At 39.7% G+C, this 15,375-nt stretch overlaps 2 protein-coding genes across 9 annotated transcripts in view; one reads left to right on the top strand and one right to left on the bottom strand.

The window, feature by feature from the left end:
• MMS19 (MMS19 cytosolic iron-sulfur assembly component) overlaps nucleotides 1-7,581 on the top strand; it is a 27,719-nt gene extending 20,138 nt beyond the window's left edge. For both annotated transcript variants that reach the window (XM_026701202.2, XM_087932899.1), the window contains 13 exons: nucleotides 622-777; nucleotides 1,100-1,199; nucleotides 1,364-1,466; nucleotides 1,762-1,839; nucleotides 2,087-2,213; nucleotides 2,374-2,474; nucleotides 2,557-2,613; nucleotides 2,703-2,889; nucleotides 3,211-3,293; nucleotides 3,410-3,574; nucleotides 3,670-3,729; nucleotides 3,844-3,944; nucleotides 4,173-7,581. In XM_026701202.2, coding sequence (XP_026556987.2) covers nucleotides 622-777; nucleotides 1,100-1,199; nucleotides 1,364-1,466; nucleotides 1,762-1,839; nucleotides 2,087-2,213; nucleotides 2,374-2,474; nucleotides 2,557-2,613; nucleotides 2,703-2,889; nucleotides 3,211-3,293; nucleotides 3,410-3,574; nucleotides 3,670-3,729; nucleotides 3,844-3,944; nucleotides 4,173-4,200 — 1,346 coding nt within the window. In that variant the 3' untranslated portion in view covers nucleotides 4,201-7,581. The remainder of the gene's footprint in view (nucleotides 1-621; nucleotides 778-1,099; nucleotides 1,200-1,363; nucleotides 1,467-1,761; nucleotides 1,840-2,086; nucleotides 2,214-2,373; nucleotides 2,475-2,556; nucleotides 2,614-2,702; nucleotides 2,890-3,210; nucleotides 3,294-3,409; nucleotides 3,575-3,669; nucleotides 3,730-3,843; nucleotides 3,945-4,172) is intronic.
• ZDHHC16 (zDHHC palmitoyltransferase 16) lies at nucleotides 6,140-15,375 on the bottom strand. 7 transcript variants are annotated; one of them, XM_087932900.1, is made up of 11 exons: nucleotides 14,395-15,375; nucleotides 12,435-12,690; nucleotides 11,863-12,057; nucleotides 11,275-11,366; nucleotides 9,478-9,506; nucleotides 9,037-9,170; nucleotides 8,853-8,900; nucleotides 8,341-8,426; nucleotides 8,037-8,160; nucleotides 7,324-7,394; nucleotides 6,140-6,718 (listed from the first exon to the last, which is right to left on the bottom strand). In XM_087932900.1, exons 2-11 carry the CDS (start codon nucleotides 12,672-12,674, stop codon nucleotides 6,604-6,606), a joined length of 1,134 nt encoding a protein of 377 aa, XP_087789026.1. In that variant the 5' UTR covers nucleotides 12,675-12,690; nucleotides 14,395-15,375; the 3' UTR covers nucleotides 6,140-6,603. The 7 variants fall into 7 exon arrangements, with proteins under 7 accessions (XP_087789026.1, XP_087789027.1, XP_087789028.1 ...); XM_087932901.1 differs by having other exon boundaries at nucleotides 14,306-14,426; XM_026701204.2 differs by having other exon boundaries at nucleotides 6,254-6,718; nucleotides 15,261-15,375.

Genomic DNA, 15,375 nt, shown 5'->3' with positions numbered 1-15,375 from the left:
TACTGTTTGTTCATCAACAAAGTATACCTACAACCTGGGAAAATAAGAGATAACAAACTTTTCACACTAATAGAATTTTTTTATGAGAAACGGAGAAACGAAATCATATAGTGAAGGAGATGTGCTGTCAGATTGTTTATTGCAGTCTATTATTGTCATGGTGTGGTGTCTTTGAAGAAATTACTAGTGATTTATTAAATCTTACATCTTGATTTATTAAGCTGAGAAATCATTTTTCAGACTACGTGCACCATAGGCCTGACTTTGAAATATTCCAGTCTCCAAATAGTAGTATAACATTGGAAGTATGAAATAAATATGTTTTGAATGTTTGGTTTTGAGGTCAGTACAGATTTAAAATCTGCCGTTTTAAATAGATTCATTTTATAGAAATTATAGACTTTCTGGTTTGATTGCTCACTTGCAATGGAGAGGAGCAAAATGATTGTATGCGGAACTGCTTTGCCAATGATGCACTTTTAATCATTATGCCACAGTGTGTTGGTAATTCAATTACAGACAATGTAGTGATCATTTTTCAAATATATGAATCATCAATAAATACAAGTTCTTTTTTAATACCATGAGTTGTAGGTTTTAAATTTGCTCTTGTTTTTGCAGGCAAAATGCCAGCAAGTAATAATTCAGTGGTATCTGTGTGCCACAGCTTACAACAGGTCGCCCTTCAGTGCCAGAAAAATGCTCAGACATATTGGTATTTCCATCAGGAAGTGGTATCCTGCTTGCTAGGCTTAGCAGTACAAGCTGCTTTGGAAGGTAGGATGGCAGAAATACTCACTGTTTTACACCCTCTCAACTAAAGCAGTACCTATAGTTAAGGTTGGACTGTTTTTTCCCCAGTTCTAGATTGATTAATGATATTATTTGTCTTTGTAATTCTGAACAAGAAGAGAGATAACACCCAAGTTTTGTGTGTTTAAATTCATATGTTGGACTGGCCTTTATTCCTCCCTCATCTGTTCAGAGCCGCTTCATGAGTAATAATTTCTTCTCTGTAAAACAGCTAGGCAATACATTGAAAGAACCCCCGAAAAGAACTAATAAGAACTAACATCTCAATTTCTATTACCACTTTCAGAAAATTCTCAAACAACCCCTGACAGAGTTCTGCTAACAGAAGAAGCTTTATCATCCATGGTGTTAGTCATCAGTGCGGCCTGCATGCACTTAAGCCCAGAGTAAGTAACAAGTCCTTTGTGGTTTCTGATGCTGTACAATTTAGAATTTCATTTGGATAAGACTGAGTTTCTGCTTGATGTAAGTCAAAGATTATTAGGAGAGGTTTTGGTAGTCTCTTTCTCTTGACATTTCTGTCCATTAATTTAGTGTCAATTGTTGGCAGATTGGCTGCCCAGAGTGTGTCCAAAGTGGTACCTCTCTTCCTGGATGGAGAACTTTCCTTCTTGCCTGGAAACAACTATCCCAGCCCTTTTCATCCCTTTCAGGTATTTGAGCCTAATCTGTGCCAGCTATTTATTTGATGCAATTCAAGGTGGTGTTCCTAAGGCTTCCTCCTTCTATTTTCCCCATATCACATTTCCTTGAAATGAGCTGACAGTGAGTGACAGTCCCGGAATCACCAGCCAGCTCCTGTGCCTAAGGGAAGACTAGAACTCGTGATTTCCTGGTTTCTGGTCCAGCACCTTAAGCACTACACCAAAATGGCTCTTCTGTGTTTGGAAAAGCACTCTTAGACGTTTCTGGATAACATGCATAGTAAAAACGATGTCTTTTCTACAGGATGGGCCATGTCCAGCGGCAGCCCCAAGAAGACTGGTTGCTCTCCTTATGGCCTTCGTATGTTCACTGCCAAGAACAGTGAGTCCTGGGGAGAATTTTCAGTGGGGTTTTAGAGAATGGGATGGGATAACTTACGGCCTTTCAAACATTCACACATCAACTTCCACCATTCTAACCATTGCTGGTGGTGAGGACTGTGGACATCGTAGGCCAGGAACGTTTGGAAATTTACTTGAGAATAGATCTGCACTATGTGATGCCAAGGTGAGGTGTCAGTGGAAAGTTTCCTGTTAACTTCCTTCTGCAATGTCTGCTCTCCTTGCAGGTGGCAATTCCTCAGCAGGATCGGTTGTTGCATCAGCTACTAGCTCTTAGCTGTTCCTGTGACTGCCCATTCACTGCTACTGCCGCTGCCAAATGCTTTGCAGGATTGATCAACAAATACCCAGAAGGTAATAAATGAAAGCCGTAGAATTAGGGTAATACTCTCATGCTACTGAAACCCTAAAACTGTTAAAACTAAAAACCCCAAACCCTGTTGTGCTACATATTACATAGTTTAACTGTTAGAAAACTTAACAAAGGTGTAACAGCTGTTTCTACTGTTTTCAGGGACACACTTAGATCAGCTCTTGGAAACGGCCATAAAAACGCTGGAACAAGGCTTAAACGAAGGTCCCTATCAGCACCAGGCCCTTACACTGCTGTTGTGGGTAAGTTTGCATAATGTTGTATGCATACTCGTGCTTCCTCCATGCTAGTTTCAGAGCTTATTGTATCTTTTTGTCCTTGCAGGTGAGCAAAGCGTTGTTGCTACGCTATCACCCATTGATCACACAGCTGACTGACAAGGTAAACTCCAGAGAAAAGCTGGGATTCTCATAAAGACCTAATACCTTGACCTCTTTTTTAAACACGTCCTGCTGTTGTTTGCTCTACAGCTACTCCAGCTTTTGGGGGACACCGTTCTTGGCCCTGCAGTGGGCGATGGCTTTGCCTTGCTCATGGCTGATTCTACTGATGTATTGGGCAAGAGCTGTCATGCTGAGGTGCGTCTCATGTTCCGCCAGCGTTTCTTCACAGATTGTGTGCCACGGTTGGTGCAAAATTTCCACACGTCCACTCCTGGTAAGAAATCTTGTGTTTTCCTTAAAAGATTTCCTAGGCAGTATACTCTCTCCATAGGAGAAAAGGAACTTTATGCTCTTTCCTGCTTTATTTCTTGCAAGGTTTGAGCTTTCTATTATTGCTTGAGGGGCAGACAGGAGAATTTGCAGCATTAATTGGCCAGCTCCATCATTAGAGAAAGAACTGAGAAATAGAAGAATGATGTTTTTTTTACTGCCAACAAGTGGGCCTCTGCCTGTAGCTGTTGGAATCTGATGCAAATGAATGTTGCGATGATATTTTTGTAGAAAAATCTTAACTGGACTGCATTTTTCCTCCTAGATGTGAAAACAAATTACCTGAAAGGCCTGTCTCACATATTAAATCACTTGCCCAAGCCAGTGCTAGTGACAGAGCTGCCTACAGTGAGTGTAAAAGGATGGCCAAGGTTCTCTTGACCTGTTGTGGGTTCCTTAAATCCAAGCGTATAATAGTAAAGAGAATGTGACCCTTTCCTTCTCTCCTTCATCCATCCTCACAGTTGCTGCCTCTGTTACTAGAGTCCCTGTCGTGTTCTGACCATGTGGTGCAGCTTTCAACTTTACATTGCATACAGCCATTGCTACTTGATGCACCTCATGTTATGCATCTCCACATCGACACACTTGTGGGCAAGTTTCTTAACCTAACAGACAATTCTGCCATGGTGAGTAGGGTAGTATTTCCTTCCTCGGTTTATTTTGTCCTTTTCTATCCGGAAGAAGCTTCGAAACTTAATTGTATGCCTTTTATGTGTTGCAGGCAATCCGTATTGCTGCACTTCAGTGCCTCCATGCACTTGCCTCCTTACCTACCCCAGTGGTAAGTGGGGAAAGCATTTGTGGCTGGTAATTTGGCAGTTCATCTCCCTCGTGAGTTTATAAATGGGGCTTTAGTTGAGTCCTCATTAAAATGGGGCTTTCCAATTCTTGACAGGTGATCCCATTCAAGCCAAAAGTCATTCGAGCGTTGGCCAAGCCTTTAGATGACAAGAAGCGCCTTGTACGTAAAGAAGCTGTCATAGCACGAGGAGAATGGTAAGGTTTACATTGTTCCTCAGTTCTGTTTCTTTCCTTTTTAACAGCAGCCCTGATCAACTAGACCTCTTTGATATCAGCTATTTAAAAAGCCTCCGTAATGAAACTAGCCATACAATGCTAAAATAGCCCTGAATAATTTGACTTTGATAATAAGCTTTGGGAAGCACGATTTGCAGTTTGTATCCTTTCCGCTTCTCATCTAAATCTGTGATCTATACTTTACAGGTTTTTGCTTGGGACACCTGGCAGGTGAAACGTTACTCTCTGAATCCTGACTGACAATCTTTTGTGCTGTTTGCCTTGGACCATTTTTCTCGCAGTTCAGCAAAACTTTGGACAAAAATGGAGGAGTTTCCTTCCTTTTTAGGAGTGGATTGCCTTTTTTATAGGCTGCTGGAATCCTAACCACAGTGGATGCAACCCTCAAGCCTCACTTTTTACTGCAGTGCAGTATGGCATAGAGGTAGCAGAATCTCCTGTGTGCAATAGATGGGGTTAGAAGAATAAATAACCCATTTGTTGAAAGCTTCTGGAGAAGATGCCTCTTAAGAGAAAGACATTGAACTGAGCATAGTGACTTCAGTTCTGCTATTATTCATGTTGCTGGAGTACTACGTTCTTATATTCCTCATTTAGTGGTATAAAAATTAACCACTATAAACCATAGCTAATTATCTATTAGAGGAATTCAAACAATTTTCATTTATAGTGATTTTGCACACATAAAACACATGTAGTCATAAACAAAATAAATTATTACAATTTGGGATAACTATAAAATTCAGAATTATTCTAAATACAAATGGCAAGAACTATGGAAAAGGTTAGACAGTTGTTTAGCTATCTTGGGTAGCTGTGTTTGAGAAAATATAAACTGCTGAAAGCAGAGTTAAGGCTCATTTAGAGTTGCTTGAGAGTATGTTATATGGTTGACAACAGGAATGTGGTATTCTATAAAACACCAATTTGCCAACTATAGGTTGCCACTTGCTGTCCCTGCATATCTTTGGGGGTGGGATGTAAGTTGGATACTTCAGGAAACAAAGTGCTGGCCTGAAACTACTCATTTTTAAAAAGACCTTTAGAGCTGAAAAATGATATTGGAAATAAAAATCGTGAAGGCTGGTTCTTTGCTGTAAGCTAGTCTCCCATTTATTTTAATAAAAATTTCCTGAAATAATTGAAATGAAGCAGAGAGGATGGTAAGGGAAGTGTGAGTATAATATCCACCATGCTGATTTGAACAGTTCCAAGCTAGTTTAGGGGATGAAACTATTTAGATGTAAAATTGGCAACATCTAATCCCTTATATTCTTTATTAGTGCTGTTTAGTATTCCACCTAGTATGCCACCTAGATTTTTATGAAGCATTTCCTATTCAGACTAATTTTGAAAAGCCTTAACACTGGGATACTGCCCTGCTTAAAAGACACTAAAGAAACAGGTTTCCTTGATTTAGTACTGTCGAAGGACATCTCATTAACCAATATAGCAGAATTGCAACAGAAAGTGGGTAAGAATAGATCACTGCACAGTGATCATGATATTGTATACTATTGTAAATATTAGGAAAAGGCTGCACTTCACAAGAGTCAAATTTGCTGGAATATAAAGCTAGGAAGGACTGCTTAAAAATTCAGTTTAAAAGACCACACCATTTCAACTTTTTTTTTTCATAAAATAATTTTTGGATGTTCTGTTCATTGAACATAGAACAAATAATAAACTGTAGGGCTCCAGTCTTAAATGCTCAACTATTTGGTTTCAATACTCTACATAACTAACAGCTTTTCTGGTGCTTTACTGATAAATAGCTGGAGAAATGCAAGACCATTCTGGCTAACGGGGGTGTGTAATTGTTGCTACAAAAAGAGTTGGGATACTAGCCAATAGTGCCATGTTCTGATTATTACTGTACTAAATTAGTGAAGGTTTAATCAGGTGAGACCCAGTGCAGATTTCTGCTTGTTGGGGAAAGGGATAACTCTAGACTCCTCTCTCTTAAAATAACCTTGTTACGTGTGTAATAGAAACATATCACACATGTTAGAGTTGTAGCTGTTGAAACATTAATTTGTCCCATTGACAGGAAAAACAACTTGTTGAATATAGCCTGGATAGATATCGATAATGGACATGTTCCTTAGTATCAATGTTGCTTGTTGCTTGAAATAACCATTGAATCAGAAATCAGTATTGAAAGTAAAGAATTACTATTTTTTTAAAAAAAATAGTATGTTAGTTATGAACCAACAGTTTTGTATTTAAATCTTTTCACTGCTCCTTTCCCACTAAAGAGGAGACGATTGTTTATATATATTTATTTTTATGGTAAAAAAATCTGTCCTTACAGGAAGAGCAACAAGACCTAATACGCCAGTTAACTTCCTTGAGTTAGGGAAAGAGCTACTTGCCCCTTCTCAATAGTTTGCTCCAGCCCCATTGGACCATGTGCAAAACAAAACAGACACAGGCAATAGATCCCAGACTGCAGCTGGAGGTTCTCCAGCCTCCTGTGGGATGAGCAGTTCGCTGCAGATATGCCATTGTGTTGGTCTGCCAGTTTAGGGACCGTGTCTTCTGTTATGCTTCCCAATGAAAGAAGCCTGTGGTTTCAAGTCTTCCACCTGCTGGGACACTTAGTTCTTCATCCAATTCAAATCGCCAAAAGAGGCGTCTTCTGTTGAGCAACACAAGGAGGAGTTTCCCAACTCAAGCCAGATCCATAAGCGGGATGTGGGGAAGGTAGTAGAACTCGAGTGATCCAGTGTCTGGGAAAAAGAGCAGGGCTTCAGTAAGAAATGTGTACAAGTACTCCTCAATTTATGACTGGTCACTTAATGATAGTTTGAAGTTACAATACATTCAAAATTTACAGTACTCATGACCTATTCTCGAAGTTATGGTTGCCATCCCACCCTTGTGGTCACATGATCACATTTTGGTTGCTTGGTGACCAGTTCACATTTACACTGGGTTGCAGCATCCCATATCATGTGATCCTGTTAGCAACTTTTCCCCCATTTTCTGGCAAAAAACACCCAATACATAAAATGGGTTCACACTTAATGACCACATGGTTTACTTAAAGAATGTTGTGACTTGCTTGACCATCATAAAAATAGTTATAACATTGGTAATGTGGCACCATGACTTGATCAAAATTTTGGTCCCAGTTATGGTTGTAAATCAACAACTACCTGCAGTGCAGGAAGACAAGGAAGTCTGTTTTAATATTGCTTCCGTTAGCATTTTCTAATTGCCAGGTACTTGGAATATGACTATATTATGAGTCTAATTCCAGTTATGATAATTAATTTCATCAATTGCAACATCCATCCTATTCTAATATATGTGGTACATTCACATCTATTACCGCTGTCTTTCGATACCCAGGAAAATCTTCCAGTTGCCCAGTGGACCAAAGCTGTATGGATTTCGAAATATCTAGAGCCAAGAGAAAAGGGGAATGAAACGCTATTCAATTATTTTGATTCTAACTCAAGTATTCTTCCTCTATAGAGGAGAAAAGATGTGTATGTATTTGTGATTGGCAAGGACTTCAGATATTTAACAACAACCAAACTGCATACAAGGCAATTTTAAAATGTACAATAAAGAAAGTTCATGGTAATTGGCATTGCATTTTTGTGCTAGAAGTGTCAAGCATAGTAAAAGAACTTTTTGTCCTCAAAATTTCCTGTATCTTGATCTGAGCTTTACTTGATAAATTCTAAATTGCTAGTAAAGAAAGGCCTATAGTTTATCTGTGATACATAGACCTCTGTGATACGGATACCATCAAAAACTACAGAAACAATCAACTGAGAAAAAAATTAGTTAAATCCTTTACTAGATGATAATGTGTATACAGAATTCTAAACACATTAAAATAACCCAAATAAAGTAGCATAAAATTTAAAACTATGATGAACTGCAGTGTAAAAAGTGCCTCGTGTTTCTAAAAGACAGAAAAGTGAAACCAGCAGATCTAAAACAGGTACAGGTTTTAAGAGGCATGCTAGAAAGAACTTTGGGTTAGTAGCTGTGGGTCTGTCCCCCTTTTTCTTTCTCCCTTGTGGCTCTTACCTTGCCCTTTTTCTGTAGCCTCTTTTTTTCTTTGCGATTGATGTGCCTTTCGATGCTGGTCTCGCCACGGGTGATGAGGGCCGAGTGCCAGAGCATGAGGGCACCCAATGCCACGGCTACTGAACTGAGAGAAACAGTTTAAAGAACATGGATGTCAAACTGTGCTGAGAAGAATACTTGTAAAAATGAGTTGGTGGAGCACCATGCAAACTGGGATACTCCGAGATTCACTTGGCAGCACCCTGAAAGTTTCCTGAAGTAGTTTCCCTCCCAATGCTTTCCATCAAAGAACTGGATCAGTTACCTGCAGAGGACCCAGGCGTACACTATGCTCTTGTGGAAAGCTCGCTGGCGGAAGGAAAAGATGGGTGGTGGTGTCTGAGAGTAAGTCTGTAAGTAAGAGCAAATGTTGCCACAATTGCAAGTGAGAATGCAGGGAAGAAAAAGCAGTGGCCCAAACCAGAAGCTGCCAAGGGCTTTCTAGGACGAACAAATGAAATGGAAAGCACAGCAAGCAAGCCTGGTACATTTTTAAGACACAAAGACTATGGTCGTGAGAGAGATGGGCAGAGCACCGGGACCCAGGACACATTTTCCTCGCTCCCCATTAGCATTTATCTTTCAAAAGCAGACAAAACATCTGGTTTGGGAAATGTCAACTCCATATATAGGGACAAAATGCCAGTTGAATGGTATTCCATAGCTCCCTTGTGAGGAAGAATGGAAAGCGTGTGTGCCCAGGAAATTAAAAGTGAATTGTTGTGACAATCACTTCTGACTGTCCTTGATTTGAACAGCTGATGAGCAGTACCCCACCTGATTGGCTGTCACGTGCAGTTTCTCCTTGTCAAGTAGTTTCATTTTCTATCGGATGGAAAAAAGGCCACCAGTTACCCTCATTCAATTCTTGGCCTATATGCACCCCTGCTGCATAGGGCAGCACCTCTGCAAGTTTCAAGGCCTTTTCCCCTGAAGAAAACAGGTTGCCTCCTGTGCTCACCTCAATGGCAGCATAAGCTTCCCAGAACATGTCCCAGCCACTGATACTGCTGTAGATGCAGCCCATGGTCATGAAAAGCATGAAGGAGAAGAAATAGCGATGGTTGTAGTGTCCCACACAGTTGTTAAGCCATGCTGTCTCTTCAGGTTAAAGATCTTTAACTCCAGGGAGAAAGCCAACCTTTTCCCATTTACAACAGCCCAGCCTATAAACACCTAATTTCCACAGCATTCTTTTGGACTTTCAACGTGAACCGCTTGTGTTAAAAAGAGGTGTCAAACTTTTTCCTGATGCATGTCATAAATCACTTGCTGTGGAGAATTGTTTTCAAGATATTCCATTCTGTTTATCTGAACAGAATCCCTTAAATTTCCTCAACAAACAATCCACCTGAACCTGATCCTTTACACTTAGTCGTATTACAGACCTGCAAAAGGATACGGCAGTGATGGTCCATCTTCAACACACACCTGTGGGAGGGAATCAGCATTCATTTTAATTACAGAAGGGTTGTTGATATGCAGCATAACTATTTAACAAATGAATAGTTCAAGCATAGAGGTGAAAAACAAAATAAACCAGAGGCCGAGTTGCATATTACCCCTTTAGTAGAGATTTAATGGATCATGAACATTATTTCTCAGTCTTGGGAATAAAAATAATGTATTAAGCTTTATGCTACCCTACTCTCAATAACTTTGATTGACTCGTAACAAGGAAATTACAGCAAAATCAAGAAAATGAAAGTAATAAAAAATGGCAAGTGTGATGGTGAGAGGTCTCACTCTGCTGGGGTAAAGAACCAAATCTTCATGGCTCTTCTAAAGGGCAGAATTGGGTCATCCAAATCTTGGTGGTGGGGGAACCTCTTCCAGAATGCAGTTGCTGCTATGGAAAAGTCATCCTTCTGAGGTTCTGAGACATGATCTCAAAGAAACTAGGAACACACCAACTGCAGGACTGAACTAACCAGGCAGTGGTAGAACACAGCCAGTTGTTCAAGTAACCCATCCCTATGCTATGCGGGCTTTATAGATAACCACCAGCACCTTAAATTGCATCCAGAAGCAAACTGGAAATCAGTGCAGCTGGCATGTTTAATAACAAAGAATGTATTGATTTTATTGAATACTTTATAATTATTAATATTCATATCACAAAAGCTAACATTAAGTTGCTGTGCCCAAAGACTGTGTGTACTCTATAGATGCATAATCACAAATAAAATATACAGTGTTAGCTGTTTGAAAAGGCTAACTTTCATTTTTAAAAACTGAAAGCAAATGTTTGGTTGTTATTGCTTTAGGTGATGAAATTAAATATTTTTAATTGCTGAAGAGTGCAAAAAATTGAAATTCACCAAGAGGAAGAGAAATAGATTTAGATTTAAATCTAGAATCTATTTCTAATCCCAACAGTAACAGAATTTGTGCAAGATCCATATATAGGAATCTATCAGATTTGTGTAATCTTTTTCTCTTCTTACAAACAATCCTGCTTTATGTATCAGAACAAATTTTACTTTGGAAAAAAATTATCCAAAATTTATATAATGCAGCTGAAACACAATATAGGGAACATTAGACTGCGCTGATGATGTTACCTATAGTTGGATAATGAAACGTTTGCAAGAAAACACCCAAGCTCAGTGAGCACTCAGGACTCCACAATTCAACCCTGAGCTACAAATACTCTTCTAAAATTAGACTTGTACTCATGCATAACAGAACAAAAGCCCACAGCATAACCAAGTCAGTCCTACTGTTGAGGCAATTAAAAATGCCACCATAAACACTTCACTTCTCCCTCAGATAAACTTTGCACCATATAAATACATGCATTGGTGCTCACATGTTATTCTAAGTCAACTAAATGAGCAGTTGGTTAAAATATAACAAGCAGGAATATACTAAAGGGAAGCTGGCAATCAGAATGAAGACTAACAGATACTTAAGAACTTCTGCTAGACAAGAGTTGTATGGCTAATATTTCATGTTCACAGATTTGCAGAAGCAAACCTAATCAATAATTTTCATAATTTGAGAGGAAGCAGCAAGAAATGAAACTTGCAGAACCTCATATGGGGTCACCGTATGCCTTGTAGCCAAAGAGGGCAAGAGCTGAGCTTTTCCAAGGTTCTCAGATAACAAGGATGCCTCAAAAAAAAAGCAAAGGTGGCAGGGAAGAATGAAAGAAATGAAATACAGACACGTTTCAATATACACAATGATGGCTCACCTGTTGCAGATGCTACAGTGGTGGGTTCGGGCAGGTTTGGGCGCAATGCATTTCCTGCATATTGACACAGCAGCAAGATCATTCTTTGGGTGCTGTAGGAAAGGAAAAGCAGCTTTTTTGAGCATGGTGGAGCATTGCTTGTCAGACTTTTGGCTAAAATCAATTGTAAGTATTGTTGAGTAGCAAAGACATTGCCTTTTCATTCTTTTCATTCTTACCAAAGATAATGATCAGAAGCTCTTGGCATACTCTGGGGTGTGTGTTGTTCATAGCATGTGAACAACTCCAGCTGGTTTTGGTCCATGACATTTCATAGTAAAATGCCTAGTGGTCGGGTTTCCACAACATATTTATCCATAGTGAACTGAGTTCTGGATTTACATAGCACACTGAATCATAAATTAACCATATGGTTTGCATAACACATAAAGCTGAAATATGGTTGGCTGGAAGATAGTTTAGTAAGTGTGAACCCAGATAGACAGAAAAAAGACCGGAAACCATGCCGAGCAGCCCTGCCTATGAATCTAAAAGAAATATCAAATGCTAAAAGAAGTCCAAATATAAATATTAAAGCCTCAGTCCTACCTGTGGTGGATAACCAGGCTGAGTAGTGATAGCCATGTAGTAATGGAAAACAATCATGACAAGGTTCCAATGGCCATAGATAATATGCCAGAAGATCCAGGGAATAGAATAGGTCTGGAGAATCGTTGGAAGGAGGCAAATGTACACTATGGCCACCACAGAAGTGGTCAGTGTTATCACCAGAGCCACAAATACCTGTTGAGGGATAAAGGAATTTGAGCTAGCAAGATACTATATTTCAAGTCAGCCCTTTGGAAGAGAAAGGATGTGTGGCAGATACATTCCCTTTATGCTCTTTCCTGCTTTATTTATTTCTTGCAAGGTTTGAGCTTTCTATTATTTCATCTTGTTTTCTGGGAAGCCGAAAGAGATAATAGTTAACAGATTCTATGAAGTCCTAATGGCACATCCTCCCACAGCTTCAGTTCTTTTTTTTAATCTCCTGGCTTTACTTAAGCACTTTGAACTAGCTACTGTAAGTATGTAGCTTGAAAACTGGAGCTATAACTTTATTAATACAGAAAATATCTCTCCTTAAGCTCCCAATTTTGTTTTGTTTTTCTAGTACTCACCACTCCAAACCAACGGGTGACATGATCTACCAGCCAGTATATAGGTTCAAAGAGGGCATCAAGAGCTGTGTCGCTATCAGCAAAAGAATTGTAAAACAGAGAGCGCAAACAGAGATGCCCATATAGCCACAGTTGTTCCACTTGCTGGGTCAGCCAGAACCGGCGCCGCTGACCTATCCGCAAACACTTCAGGAAGAAACGCATGACAGCAGAATAATACATCTGGCGGCGACTCCTCATCTCTGTAGCTCAGAACCTGGGAAGAAAGGAGGAAATGTCAAATATTTCACAGGGCTTGGTGAGGAAAACGTTGGCACCAGACATTCAGAGCAGTGCTCTGGATATTGCTCCATCATCATCTTGTTAGGTAATGCCCCATTGCAAGTAGGTGAAGAATCCTTGCAGTCATGGTTAGCATTGTGGCTGGGGAATCACTCACTTTGGATGTCTCCAGTGCAGCATTAATGGAAGAGCTATGCCCTCTTCCACAACACCAATGGGGATAACAACACAGTAATAAAGGTTGTGACTTTGTTTCTGCTTCCTTTCCTAAGCTGAACAGCAAGATACCTTGTGTGACCACATGCATATTGTATTCAAAATGCAGAAGGTGCTCAGAACTTGCTCTACAATTCCCTGAAGAGCACATCTTTTATGATTACGTTTGGGTTTCTTTTCCCCCTGCATAATTGCAGAGAACCATAATAAAGGGAGAAAATGGACTAACTCAGAGGAAGCCAAAAATATATCAAATGGTGAGGATGATGAGCTGATGAAACTGGCATGGTCTGGAATTGTAATCCAGGATTAGGCAGCTCTCTGAGATATTGGACATCAGTTCTCCATAATCTCTAGCCAACACGAACATCATTTAAACTGCTAAAGCATAACTAGAATTTAGTCCAATACGCTTGAATAGGATACGCTATATAGAACGGTTATAGATTTAACACTGTATATATGTTGTATATATGCATACACTGTATATATGTATATATATTTAAGGACAAGTAATGTAGCTTTAAATTTTTCTAAAAAATCATTGCTTTTATTCCTCGTTCATGCTTTTATCTGTATCTTTTCTAAATACCAAAATATTCCATAATCACTAATCCCTCTCAAAACTAATCTCTTCCTTGGCATCTTTGCCTCACCTGAGCCAATCATCCCACTTAGACTAGTCTATGGCCACCAAGGAAGGCCAAATGTTTAAAATATTACTTTTACCTGTTTGTATAACTCCAGCATCAAGCAGCTGCTAATCAAAAAACAAGAAGAAACTTGAGCTGGATCAGCTCTGGAGAAAACTGATCTTGGCCAATTAATATTAAGTGAGAATGACTCTGAGAAGTCCTCTGTGGGAGCCAAAAGCATCCTTGTAAGGTGATGCTATGGCAGATCAAATTAAATTTTAGCCAATGTAAAATTAGACCTACACGTTTCTGTCTAAAACTGCAGCAACTGTTACTGGTTTTATGCCAACAGAATCTTAATCTCTCTCTCTTCTCCCAGTTCTTATTTCAAATAGTCAGTAGAAGCATATTATTTATTCTTAAGTTTATCCCTGCACATGGAGTGGAATTCTTTCTTTGGTATTGAGGAACTTCATTCTGAAGTTTGATGATAATTCACCAAGTGCAGGAAGTGTGGCTTCCTGCCAAGTTCCAGAAGAAACCAAACAAATATGTGGAACCCTAACCCTAACCCTAACCCAAAATCAACCTGAAAATTATAAACAATAAATATCTGCTATCCTGAAAAATCTAAATCTATCTGCTTGCATTCCATTATTGCCTCAAATTTTCTGGTTTTTCCACTACCGATTTTAAATACAATAAGGCCCTCCTCCAAAGTATTAAAAGGGTGCCCACCCTTTGTTCAAGAGACAATATGATTGCCCAGATTAAGCAGGGATATCAGTTTCTCACACAAAAATATTTCATGGTGAGTCAAGAATTACCTGAATCCACTTCATTTGGCAGCTGTAATATTGTAGCACACTTCTTGTTGTCCAAAAAAATTATCCACTAAAAAGCAATGTTGTCAGATCGTTGTATAATCGCTGTATAATATTCACAAAGAATAGATCTCAATTACCGGTAGTTTTCTTGGGGTAGATATTTAGAGGGAAGATCAGAAGACCCTGATAATTCTTGCGGGACAAAATGCTTACATTAATTCGTTAAGCACGAGTAGGCTACAGAAAAAAATAATGTAAGCATATACCAAATATTTACTAACACACTTGTCTTTTGCCAACCAAATTTCCACCAAGACACCCACGACATAACGGAACCCACGAAGAAGAGCCAATGGACCGCTTTCTAAAGGTTGTAATACTTCCTGACTCTTGGAAGTTGAACAAGGTGAGCTCGGGCTGTAACTCCGCCTCTGTGCAAAGCTCAGCTACTTAGGCACACATATGACTCTGGCAATAAAAATCACAGATGGCGAAGGAGAAAGAAAAGAATTGTGGCATCTATTCATCGGAATCTTTGGAGAAGGCCAAGGCTTAAAAAAAAAAATAGAAGCACGCCTGCTTCGGCCAATCGTCCTTTTACAGACGCGAGAAAACAAAGCATCCTTGCCTGCGTGCATTTCAAGGAGGCGGCTAGGCAATTCTTCGGCCAGCGAAGGAGACTTCATCCCAGCTTCGTTTCACAGCAACAAGCAAGCCAAGAGCACGGGGACGATCAGAGATTTCAGCAAGAAGCACTGCAGGAACTTCTGGAGGCGCCAGCCGGTGGAACCCAAAGACGTGGGAAAGGGCCATTTACCAATAGACATCATGTAAAATCAGTTTCCTTCCAACTCTTTCGCGCTTACCTGGAGCTGCCATTTTGGGGGTTCAATCAACCCCTCTCTATACACCTCTCTTCAACAATTGCAGTCTTCCCGGCATCATTTTCCCCCCCATCCTTATCCTTATTCGCACATGCGC

This window comes from Pseudonaja textilis, chromosome 4 (assembly GCF_049901715.1).
Source record: "Pseudonaja textilis isolate UNSWEBS1 chromosome 4, rPseTex1.2, whole genome shotgun sequence".
In the NCBI taxonomy this organism is placed as follows: domain Eukaryota; kingdom Metazoa; phylum Chordata; class Lepidosauria; order Squamata; family Elapidae; genus Pseudonaja; species Pseudonaja textilis.
The sequence above is the reverse complement of the archived record's forward strand: the minus strand, read 5'-3'. Positions and strand labels throughout refer to the sequence as shown.